This window comes from Pterocles gutturalis, unplaced genomic scaffold (genome assembly GCF_000699245.1).
Source record: "Pterocles gutturalis isolate BGI_N339 unplaced genomic scaffold, ASM69924v1 scaffold41376, whole genome shotgun sequence".
NCBI lineage: Eukaryota > Metazoa > Chordata > Aves > Pterocliformes > Pteroclidae > Pterocles > Pterocles gutturalis.
This window is the reverse complement of record NW_010102036.1, coordinates 6,672-19,128: the sequence shown is the minus strand read 5'-3', so window position 1 is coordinate 19,128 and position 12,457 is coordinate 6,672. Positions and strand designations below refer to the sequence as shown.

At 43.2% G+C, this 12,457-nt stretch overlaps 1 protein-coding gene across 1 annotated transcript; it reads right to left on the bottom strand.

Annotated features, from left to right (window-relative positions):
- Positions 1-393: 393 nt before the first annotated feature.
- On the bottom strand, positions 394-12,248 carry GCH1 (GTP cyclohydrolase 1). Its single transcript, XM_010085128.1, has 7 exons — positions 12,064-12,248; positions 9,437-9,497; positions 7,455-7,577; positions 5,134-5,189; positions 1,984-2,015; positions 1,104-1,191; positions 394-517 (listed from the first exon to the last, which is right to left on the bottom strand). Exons 1-7 carry the CDS (start codon positions 12,246-12,248, stop codon positions 394-396), a joined length of 669 nt encoding a protein of 222 aa, XP_010083430.1.
- Positions 12,249-12,457: the final 209 nt, after the last annotated feature.

Genomic DNA, 12,457 nt, shown 5'->3' with positions numbered 1-12,457 from the left:
AGCAGTGGTCCTGCAAAGATCCACAGCCTTTCAATTGTTTCCTGTGCTGCTCTGTAGTTATGCTAATAAACTATTTAATAAATATCCGTTTCACTCCCAAGCCCCACCTTTCTCCTAACAGCAGTATATTCTGCATTGTAGATGGAAAAAAAAAACATTTCCAAAACCCTATTTGTAGCTTGTAATTCCATGACATCAGCATCATTGGAAATCCAGGAGGAGCCTACCTCTTTGTTACATTTTTCATTTGCCATCAGAAGTCTTTTACTGCACAAAGACTACGACAACAATTCACAACGATTTAGTTTAAAACTGAGATGTAGGAACAAGTAAGAACAGACAGTGACACTGGACAGAACAATCTCCAGAGTGCATTTAGAGAATAACACAGTTTCAACTCCTGATGAGTGTCAAAAATTCTTCACGGGTCTTTGGATCTTCCCGGAATACCCCCAACATTGTGCTGGTTACTGTTTTACTGTTCATTTTCTGTACCCCACGCATTACCATACACATGAAAAAAAAAAAAAAAAAAAGAGACAGGAGTCAATAAATGAATTCTACTCAAAATAAAGAAGTAATCCTACAGAGATGTTTCTTACACAGTCACATTAAATTCTAGGGAAGTGACAAAACTTCCATATCCAGAATGGACATCTGTCAGTAGCACCCGAGCTGTCCTCTATGGAGGAGAAAGTCAAATTCCCAGCATGCAAGTGCTGCCTTCTCTCCTCAAATCCCAGGAAAATCCCACGTTTCCAAGGTGCATTCTGATCACAGGGTCATGCCTGTTGCTAGACCCAAGCTTTGCTCTACTTGAGGAAGGAGAAGGTGCACTGAGGCAGAAAAAGGACCCAGTGCAACTGGGACAGCTGAGCACGCTGCCAGTTGCCACATCTCTGCAGCAGATAAGACAGGCCCCCACCTTAAGTGGCTCCAAGCTGAGCCTGAACAGGCAAGGATCATTCCTGCCTGCGCTCTGCCTCCTAAACAAGCATGAGACACAGCTACCGCAGCCAAAGAGGCAACACGCAGCAGCTCTGCAGTGCACAGCCAGAATCACACACAGCCCCTACTCTACCATGGAACAGCTCAGAGGAACTTACATAGCTTCAATAACTACTCCAACTCCAGCGGGCTGTAAGGCTTCTGTGATGGCTCTTGCGATTTGCTTGGTAAGGCGTTCCTGGACTGAAAAAAAACCAGGGAGCTCAGAAGCAGTGTTAAATCTGACAAGCATCAACACACCACCACTGGACAGCAACATCACTTCCAAGTCTGCCTGTTCTCCACTCACCACACACACAAGCTCTGCTCTTCCTAAATAAATTTGATTAGTACCAAATCAGTTAGATTTTCTTAACTTCTCTATTTTCTTACAGGTTTTATGTATTTGCTCACTGGGTTTACTGCTTCCCTACACACCATTTCTCTTCTCAATGGAAGGAAATGGAGATAAAAAAGGAGAAAATTAAGAGAGTCTGTTGTCCTGCAAAGCTTTACTTCTTGCAGCTCTAACACCCTCTGTTCAACAATCTCACACCTAACGGTCACTAAAACTTCTGTTGCCAAGACCAGGCCAAATTTAACTGCAGGACAACGAGCACAGGCTGAGCCCAACCCAAGGCTTCAGACCCTGCAGCTCCCTCCACTTCTCAGGGGCAGCAGACGAGAATCCCTGAAGGCATTGCTCAGATGATCTGTAGGAGACTTCATCTGCAGCAGCATCCAACTAGTTTCGTTACTTCTGGCAGCACATTTATTCTCTGAATCCGTTACTGCCTACATCTATCTTCATAGGCACATTTTACCCCTCACTGGAAACACAGAACTAGAATGACAGAGGAGAAACACCTGTTCAAGAACAGTGTGTTCTTCTTCACACTAAAATTTGCACAGCTGTAGTCCTCCTACAATTACCAGTGCCCTGAGCTGGCTAGCAAAGGAGCATACATAGCAAAACCAAAAAATTCATCTGTTTACCTTGTAATCTTCTACTGTATATTTCCACAATCCTAAAGGAGAAAGGAAAAAGACAATATTATAGTTATTCCTATCTGACCATTGTCTGATCTTCACAATTAACTCAACACTATCAAACAAGCGACTGTACTGATCCGCATCCTTCCTGGAAATCCATATGAAGTCATGGGGCTGCTCAACCCCTGGCTGCCATGGCTCAAGGACTTCCCTTAGCACATCACTGTGTTTAGTGACAGGTTCCCCCTACCTGCCACCCCAGAGACTATTTCAGGGGCAAACCTGTCCTTCCTCCTTCAAGCTTCTTCTGATGGCTGTTCCTTTTGAATTGCTCGTACCACCACCACCCTGCACCACACCGTTGCAAGGGAATCCATGCCCAAAGATTCCCTAAAAGCTACTCCTTGAACTGAGGTCAGACTACCTCCTTTTGCTTCAACCTAAACCAAACCCTGCTTTAAGGACAATTCAGATATTGGGATTCCCGCAAGGCTACTGAAATTAAGCAAGAGATGTTTTGGATTCTTGCATTTAAAGTCAAATTTAACCAAGAACAATGAGAGAGAATTGTTTTTATTTAAAACAGATCCTCCCCACCCGTACATCACACCATCCCTTACATTTCAATGCAGGGATCGCCCTAATGCTCCCCTCAAACACAACTTCAAATTTAAACCATTTGTGGGGCAGCGCAAGTGATACTACCATCATTTGTCACCTACTACAACCCACACATTTAAGAAAAGTCTTATAAACTGCTCTGTAACTCAACGGGTTGTTCGTGCCAGCCTCAAATGCTTAATTACACATCCAGTTGCTATAGAAAGCTTCAGTACCCCTTCGGTCAGATTAGACGAAAACCAGACGCTGGCTGGCAGCCTGAGGCAGTAGTTACAAGAAATGTTTCTGATGATGAAACTTGCCTGCTGTTTTGGAGAGAGAATTCTATGCAGAAACTCCCCTCCAGAAATGAAATGGTTGTGTTACAGCAATTCTAAACAAAGCAACATAATATTTAAATATATGGACAGGAAACAAGCTGATGCTCACATTTTATTTTTTTTTTTACACTAGTATTGCATATAAGAAGTCCTATAAGGATGTTTATGTAAAAAGTTATTTGCATTTTCAAGCCTGAGCTTAAAACCCAAAGAAAGATGTTTGTTTATCGAATACAGGTCACCCACAACTACAGAAACTCACCACATTAGACTAATCGTATTATGAAAGATTAGGCCTACAGCACCAACAGCCTCACAAATCTTCGTTTGAACACTGGTTGCATTATATAGGACACAAAAGGGAAGCACGCCTTGGACCACCAATCTCTTTATGGCGAGCACTCAAAAGCAAGCGAGGACTGAGAACATTTTGTTATACAAGAACCCAATCTCTTCATTATTGCAGAATATGGAAGTTTTACCCTGACTTGAAAAAGAGGAAAGATTTAACCTTTCAAGCACAGTGCAGGAAGCCTCGCACATATTCACGTGTACTTCCGTACTGAGAATACTATCAGGAAAATTGTACACTTCTAGCACCATGTTGCTATTTGCATTAAAAAAAAAAAAAAAAAAAGAGAGAGAGAGTTTTGATCTCCTTTTTACATCTGCAATTCAGAGGTAACTAGAGACCAGAGCAAGCACAAATCAACCGACGCATATTTCAAATGTGATCCTTAATCCTGCATTCAAGCCCTGAAGAAATGAAACCACGTGCTAAAGACAGTCTGTTCAGGAAGGATGTTCACCTTCGGAAATCCGACTTAAAAAAACCAACCCTCACTGCTTAAAAAGATCCAGCCACACAAGTGCCAGCCAACATGCAACACAAGCTGTGAACTGCCACACAGACATGTCCCTGCCCATGGCAGGGGGCTGGAACTCGATGATCTTTAAGGTCCTTTCCAACCCAAACCATTCTGTGATTCTAAGCGTGAGCAGCTACAGAAGGCAAAGTCTTTCGCCCAGCAACTCCTGTGTTGTCAGCTCAAAACCTCATCCTACAATTTTAACAGTTAGGTACAGCCACAGAAAACATGTCGGAAAAAAACTTCAAATGTTAAACTGTCTGTTTCAGCCTTTTAATCAGAGCAAAGTCCACTCCTATAAGCACTGCTGGAGGACACAAAGATGGCCTCCCTGTTCTATGAGGTTACGTTTACAAAGATGTGACCTCCAAGGGCCCTTCCACTCCCAAACCAAATTCAGGGTTGTGCAAGCAGAGCACAGAACAGAGCTGACTGACTCTAAAGCATTTTAGTGCCATATCCTACACATTTCCTACCCACTAAGAAAACCCAGCAGGCATGCAGATTTACAAGGCTAATTCTAATTAGGGTTATTGGAACTACAGCAAGATTAACAGATGTTATCGGGGAAAGTCTGAGAAAAACCTATGTGGTCTTTCGGAACTACAGAGAGTTTTTCAGATCCATTTCTCAAAAGAGACCCCTCCAGTCCTCAGTAAGCTGCTTATTGAAGGGATCTACCATCCCCTTCCTCACCAGAACTATAAAGTGTCACTGGACAACAAGACTCAGTGCAACAAGTGAACCAAGGGCACTTGCTGAGGAAAAACCTATTTTACATAAGAAATGGATTTCTCAAGTGTATCATAGTTGCTTTGTTTCTTAGGCTGAACATTATCTATTAAATCTTTTTTTTTCTCAGCAGGTCTCCAGTGAAAGAAAGAAATGCCAAATTTATCTGAAGTGTCAGCTAACAGATTAAAGCTTTAGATTAAATTTCTATCCGTAGAACATGTTCATTTAGCTTTGTATTATCAGTCAATATACATACAAGCAGTAAAAAGCTCGAGATCCCCATTAGTTCTGGTGGCCTGCCTTAGAAAGTGGCCAAATTCTCTGTTGTTCTTGCTTCTGTGCTCCCTGCAGACACCAATGCTTTGGACGAACGTACAAAAGCGTTACGACTCTACTGTCGTCAACTGTGATGTGAATTAACACAGAGCTCCAAGACTTATCTGCCCTCTCCACAGAAAATAGAATGCTGAGGATTGGTCTGAATCCAAATCCAGGACACAAAGTGAGCTGAGCTTTAGAGGCAGACCAGATTAGAAAGATTAGCACAGTTAGCACAGCTTGGAATCCTTTTTACAAATTAGCATCACTTTCATTCCATTAACACTTACCTAGCAAGCTTGCTGAGGCCAAGTACTTGTTTGTTAGGAAGATAGCCAATATGGACCTAGGCAGAGGAGAACAAACCATTAACAGAATCAAAGCCACACTTCCAAACGCTTATGAAACTCATGCATAGAGAATGAGATGTGCATTTGCACCAGAACTAATTCTGGAACAGTCCAGAAGTCCTAGCATGTGGGAGGAACATGCCACCATGCATGCCTGAAAAATTGTGGAGCTAACAATGCCTGGTGGTCAGTGTCCTGGTGAGGAATAGGTAAGTCTTCCAAGGGGTAAAAAAATGCAACTCTTCAAGAGTCAAGGCTTATGTTCCAAGTCTCAGGAATGCTACAGAGTTCTACTATGCTTAGGTACAAAAAGCAGACTATTACTCAGCACAGCACTGTTCGTCTAGAATAAACACGCTTTTCTTTCAAGACCTAAAACGGATTTAGGGAGCGGGAAGGAGAGGGACCGTACTTTATTTCCAGTGAAAGTTCTGATGGCAAGAAATACTTAGCCACCAAAATCAGGCCACACTTTACTGGTTATTTTTTTCTGCTTTGGTAGTACCATAGATCACTGTATGATTAAGTCAACTTCCATCCTGTTCGAATATGGATTTGCTGAATATTCCTACTGAACATGGAGTTGCACTAAGTCGGAATAAATCCTTGAGAATAAAAGTGCTCTTGAAGGTAGGGGGAATAATAAAGTAGGGGGAGAGGTAGGGGGAAAGCCATTTAGCTTCTCATTTTTAGAAAGCAACATAGGCTCCTGAATTCAAGTGGGTTTACAGTTACGAGAGATTATAAACCAGCATTTGTGTCACTGTAACAGAGACTTGAAAAATTAGCCAAGATACAGCAGGGGAGTGTCAGTGTAGGATACTGTCTTAGTGCTTTGCCTAGAGGCCCCATCTCAGAATCCTGTATCGCTGTACCTGTAATTAGAGGTACCACAGTGCACCTAATTACCTGGCTAACTTGCTCATTCCTATCACTTCTCTTGGGTAATCAACCCACTGACACCTGAAAAGACATGAAACATTTCAGATAAAGAGACATAACTTAGAATTAAGCGTTGAATCCTGTTCCCCAGAGTATTTTTGCAAATTTCTTTACTTTGTTTAAGATAGAACTGCAAATACAAGACCTACTGGTCAGTATTTGCAGCCTGTTTGACATACCCAACAGGAGAATGGTTAGTTTGAGAATATTTAGAGGTATACCAAGTCATTTAGCAGACCGTTATATGAGCAGGACCAATTCAGTGTTTGCAAGGAGATTTCTCCAAACCACACAGGCTAAACAGCTAGATGTGAAAAGAATGCACATATCGCCACAGGGGTAACAAAGAGACTATACACAATGTGCGTAACCAAGAATAACAGTCGAAATACAAAGCTTGCACAGAACCAGAAGTCACCTTGTTTTCCAGTATAAAATACTAACAGTAAGAAAAGAAAGCAGATGAAATTGACTTGACTCAACTAAATTAACAGATGGTTTCTGTTCAGGTATTTTATTCTGGGGAGACAGTTTACTTGGAACATATGTGGTACCGATCAAATTTAACAGAAAACAAAAGCACTTGCTACCTTCTGGCCTACGAGTACTTTATGGTAGAACAGTTGGATCAGAATAAGCTCCATCCTTCTGTGTTGATATGGAAGTAAAGAGGCTGAGGAGGGCAGAAGCGACTACGTACTCTGAACTCTTCCTCATGTCTATGGTGGTTAACTTGAGAATTTTTATTTTCTTTTTAAAGCTGCTGGCACCACAATTTCAACACCCTCTGAAACATCAGTCCCTTTCATAGGGGTCCCAACCTAAGCAGCCTCCTGCTAGCCAATTTTGACCACCCCTCCCTGACTGGGCTTGCTTATTTAAGACAGGGTTGCTAATCAGAAATTTGTTCCATTCACAGAGGGTTCCCAAGATGAATGTGCACTACATAGCTCTGAGCCAGAAGCTAAATCTGTGACAGAGCCAGCGTGCAGGGCGAGCAGGTTTAATATCAAGATGTCTGCCCTCAAGGCTTGGTGCTGCTTCACGAAGAAGAGCTTTGATATGAAATGTCAGAAACCATTAGATCACTTAGACTAGGAAAGGTCAAGCATTATATTGTAGGAGCTTAAATCCAAATAAAACTCACATTAAGGAGGTCTTCCTTATTTGTATTCTGAAGATTAACTTCTAGAATCATAGCCGTAAGCAGTAAATACTTAAAGCTTTAAAAGCTTTGTAGTTACAGCTACAAAGTCTTTTACATGTACTTCAGGTCTTTTATCATGTATTCCCACATTTGTTTTGTGGTGAAGAGTTACCTTTCCAACAAACGGAACGAGGTGATGCTCACACAATGAGAACATGTCTATGTCCTTCACAATTACCATTTCATCATGATCTTCATTAAAGATGGCGTCATTCAGAACATCTGAAATTAAACACTTGCATTAAAAAAAAAAAAAAAATAATTGCACAAGCATGGAAGGTTCTTCCAGCCAGTATCTGAGAAAGCTTGTAGCAAGAGCACAGCTCTCTCAGAACTACAGATTTTAGGGTTAAGATACGGGATGCAATTAAGGAGTAACATCGCAAGTACGCTTTTGGTTTACATACGATCACATAATTGCCACAGGGCTACGTCAGACTAGCTACACCAGAAGTCAAGTATTTATTCAAGTACTACTCTGAACCCAGGTTAGAATGAGTCTAGTCTTTGCAGAATTACTGACATCTTAAAACTAATTAAGACTACAGCTGAAAAAGCCAGTGTTGAGGAGGACAGCACCTCTCAAAGTGGGCTTCCATTAGTGCTTCCACATACCACACGCCAAGCTGAGCCCGAGGTTTGAGAAAAGCTAAACCACCGCAGCCATTTCTTCAAACACTTTAACACCAGCATCACTATCTTCAAGCAGGATTTGTACCCAGGTAAGATATTCTTTTGTTTCATCCTGGAGCACATGAGCCAGCAGCTGTTTTAGGCATACACAAAAGTCAAACAGACAATCTGTATCCACAGATTGGGGGAGAGATTTGCTGTCCTGAGCTGAAAGCAGGTATACATGTACACACTCCATTCTAATTCTGCACCTCGGAGTTTACAGAGAATTAAGGTGGAGAAAATCATAAAGACAGAAGGAAGAAGAGATTGCTCAGTAAGAAAAGGAACATACAACGTGACACTTTGCTCGTCTCAGAGCTCAGCAGAACACATCCTCAGCTGATTTTCCAGATTTAGCAGTCCCCTGACGCATCCTCAAGCAATCCTGACACAGGTTACAGCTGATCACTATGGTCTTCACAAAGATTGCAGGCAGCTGGACCATGCTTGGAGAAGTTAAAAGTAGAACAGTCTCAAGTTAGGAAACCGAGCCTGTTGAAGGATAAGAGAGAAAAGCTGTAGAGAAGAGAGATTAAAGCAAGAGGGAGAGAATAGCAAGAGCAAACTAGCTGTACAGAAGGACTGATAGTCAGAACAAAAGATCCTCTGCTAAAAAGTTCGCTTGAAGCCACACTGACTACTTGGAGTTATTTCCAGGAACCACAGTGATATACACCATGCCTCAAAGGGGAACCAGGGTGCTCAGGGACTGCCCTGCTTCATCCACAGAGGAGCTTAGCACTTGCAGCAGCGATTACACAAATCTAATAGTTGTGTCTGCTCTACTTGCCGCCTTTATGCCTTCCCCTGACATGCACGTACACCTAATGGCCACCATCTGTTGTCGATAACGTCTCATCATCACGGAGCATTTTAATTTCCTGCTTGCTATCAGCACTACACAGGTAACCCTGGAAACTGTGCGCAAGATGTTCTGCCTGCGACGCACATTCTTTCTCGAGAATGGCTGGCAACCTGCAAGACAGTGAGGCTGAACCCCAGAAGGCTTTTGATCAGGTCAGAAAGCAGGAGTAGGGGGCACAAAAGAGGCCAGGAGACAACTCTGTAAAGGCACATAATTTTGTACTTCAAATTTCAGAGTCTAGTTTACACCAAACACTGCTGGAGAGGACTTTTTTATTACATGGGGATCATCATGAAGTTGTATAACTATGAATCCAAAACAGAATAGGCTCAGAGGAGAGAGAAGGAGAGACAGAGCAGACACCTGGATTCTCAGCTCCCTCCCGCAGCACTCCGCAGACGTGCCATTTCTACAGCAGAAAGGCAAACAGTGGTTTCACAAAAACTGCTACTATGCCCAGCGTTATTAAAACGAAATCCAAACAGACCCATGGAGCATCTCCAGAGTGACTGCTACTGTTATTAGACCACCAGCTTGGCTAATACCAATCTTACCAGGAGCGTATCCGAGCCTGATGTTAGATATGGATTTACGTCAGCGCACTTGTGAAGCAGACTGTTCAGAACAATCAAAACCAGCCACATTCTCATTAAGAATCATGGTAATGTGTGATGCAGCACAAGGCCAAAGCCTGTGAAGTCACATATATATATGTATGTGTTTACATATAGATACTAATTTATATATAAAACATATATTAATAGAACCTTACAGACTTATCTAAGGAACCTAAGTCTACACTGGAACGCTGAGGAGCCACAGTGTATCATGGAGCCAGCTGTCAGCCCTATTTTAAAGCTGGGGGAAAAGAAGGTTAAGCAACCTGTGAAGTACCATACAGGCAACTTCAGGAACAACATACATCCCTCCCATGGCTAAAGCCATCAAACAGGAACACAAAGGTTATCCAGCCTTCTTGCACACTCCCTCTTAGGCTACAGCCCAGAGTCACAGCAGCTTCAGTAAAAACTCTAGGAGTTTTAGAGGTGTGTAAGCAAACAGATCTAACCACAGAGCTCTGGGGTGCTTCACACTTCTCATTCATTCAGGCTTTGCCAATTTTGCACCTTAGATTTGTTTAATACTAGCAGCAAGTTGCAGCCAGGTCACAGGCAATACCTGCTCAGCTGTGTAGCCTCTGCAGTTGTGCCTGCACCAAGGTGTGCTGATTTTAAGTCAGCACCAGTTACTCCTTGAGGAGGAGGGCCAGAGACCATAAAGAAAGAAACCAGCTTAGTCTTAGCCCCTCCAATAACCCCTTCACAACTGCCAGCTGATACAGGGACACAACGTAAAACAAAACATAAGACTGAAGGCCACTACTTGAGTAAATGCCCATGGTGTTAGAGAGCCCCAGACACCCCATCCTACTCCAGTCCCTCCTGCTCACACTCCACAAGTCTGTTCTCATGAAAATAAGCATAGCTTGAGGCCTTATACCTCCCCCTTTGAAATCCAAACTTTGTGTTGACAAAAGAAGAGCTGGGAAAGAGAAGCTGTGACCAGATGCTGTGCTATGTCCCACTGCAGCACTTGTTTGCACTATTACACAGGAGAGACTTGTTTGGCAGAGACTCAAACACTTTGTGCAGGGAGGCAATACCATTTTATCTAACTTTGTCTGCCTTTTTTTTTTTTTTTTTGATCAATTTGCAACAGCATCAAACAGAGCCCCGACAAGCTCAGTCTGCAGCATGTGTTCTGGAGAACTTAACAGAGCTGAAAGGACAGAAGGGGAAACAGGGCCTCAGATTAACCAGGTCAGAAGCAAAGCGGGAGACAAATTCAATGCCTCTTTTCCCATTCTTTCATTCTACCTACTAGGGCACACTGCCTGCTTCACTAGCTTGGATTTCAGTTTCCTCATTTGGAGACCACATAACATTTACTCTTGCCACTCAGGGCAAGATCTAGAAGTCACATTGTCTCTCCCCAGCCCTGTCCCAGTTCATGCAGAGCAATGGGGCTGTTACACTCACTACATCTCTCAGCTCTAAAATACTCACCTGCCCTTCTAATGCACCGGCATCTTTTCCATCCCTTCCTCCTGGGGCACCAGGATCTTCAAAGCAAAAGCACAGAAGTCAACAGGGATTTTAGAGAAAAGGACAGCTAGAAGTAAATATTGCTGTCTTGGTTTCCTGACAAAGCAAGGCACCTGCAGCTGAGATAGGCTCCTCCTCAACAGGCTACTTTTCCTTGATACAAAAAAGAAATTCTTCCTCTCAAATGAAGCAACACTTCTACTCCCTCCAAGTACCACTTAGGGATCATCCACACCAGTGGGACAGGACTAGTGTCTCCTCTGCTAGCAGGAGGATGGGCATGTCCATATATCATCCCTTAGCCTCTCAAAGCCATAGCTCCCCTCACTCTGCTTTGATTAGTCACAGCTGTGCTCCACTGATGCCACCAAGCCCTGTCTGTAAGCCAAAGGAACCTGCAAATAACACCATTTTCGTTCTCCACCACCCCAGAAAAGCTACGGGAATTTACTGCTTAAGTCCTTAAGCCTAGACACATCACACTAATGAAAAGCTAAGATTTGAATTAAAATACGGGGCTGGGAGGAGAGGAACAAGAACAAACATCATATGTACAGTCAGGGCACTCTCTAGATTATTCCAGCTGATTTTTCCTTCAGCCCATGTTCAAGTCTTCTTGTAGAAACTTCAGTGGACTGTTAAAACTGAACAGTCACCACTGGTGCAAGTTAACTCCTGAAATAGAGCAGAATGAATTTTCCCCTCTATCTCCAAAAAGAGTTGATAAAAGAAAAAAAAAAATCAGAATTATATGAAGACAGAATGAGAAAGACCTTTCAGGATTTTGCATCAGAGTGAAGCAGAAAAGACTTGTTGCTATAGAAACTATTTGCATGGCTTTAATGTGACACAGGAAAGCAAAAGCACCTCTGGCAACCAAAGGAGCTAGAGCCCACCTGGCAGCTGGCTCAGTAGGTGGAGGGAATGAAGGATGACAGCACTCTGCAGAGCAGCACTACATCAGCTTCACAGCACTTCAGATGTCCCATTTGCACCACGCCTGGGAGACAGAAGACTGAAGTGATGTCAGTTGTTCTCACTGTGAGTTAAAGTACTTCCCTGTGGTGTTGACTCACTGCTCCGCTTTAGAGGAGTCAGACTGAGGATTGTTCAGCATCAAGAGGATGAAGGCAGCCTCAGAGATTCCCCAGTACTGTTCCTCGAGCTCATCCATCCTGGCAGAGACATAAGGCACAAAATTCTCCTGATACCCATCACACAGCTCCTGATTGTCCTCGCTGACAGCCCCTATGCTCTCCATGGTGACCCACAAGCCACAGCAGGGTTTGATGGTAGGATTGGGTTGAGGCCAGAGGAGGCAGATGTCCTGAGAGCAGTGGGGCAAGTCACACCACACCAATGCCCACGAGCTTGAACAAACTAAAGTATGGACTGAGGTCAGGTACCTCCTGCTCTCCTGGGCACACAGATGGAGTTACACCAAAATCAATGGCAGGGGACCTTGCACGA

What these genes read in the sequence shown, in the direction of transcription:
- GCH1 (XM_010085128.1), bottom strand. Translation starts at nt 12,248, where the DNA reads ATGGAGAGCATAGGGGCTGTCAGCGAGGACAATCAGGAGCTGTGTGAT. An exon ending in CAGGCTCGGATACGCTCCTG is followed by an intron (nt 7,578 to 9,436) that starts GTAAGATTGGTA and finishes TTTTAATGCAAG; the next exon opens with TGTTTAATTTCAGATGTTCT. An exon ending in GGCCTCAGCAAGCTTGCTAG is followed by an intron (nt 2,016 to 5,133) that starts GTAAGTGTTAAT and finishes TTTCTCCTTTAG; the next exon opens with GATTGTGGAAATATACAGTA.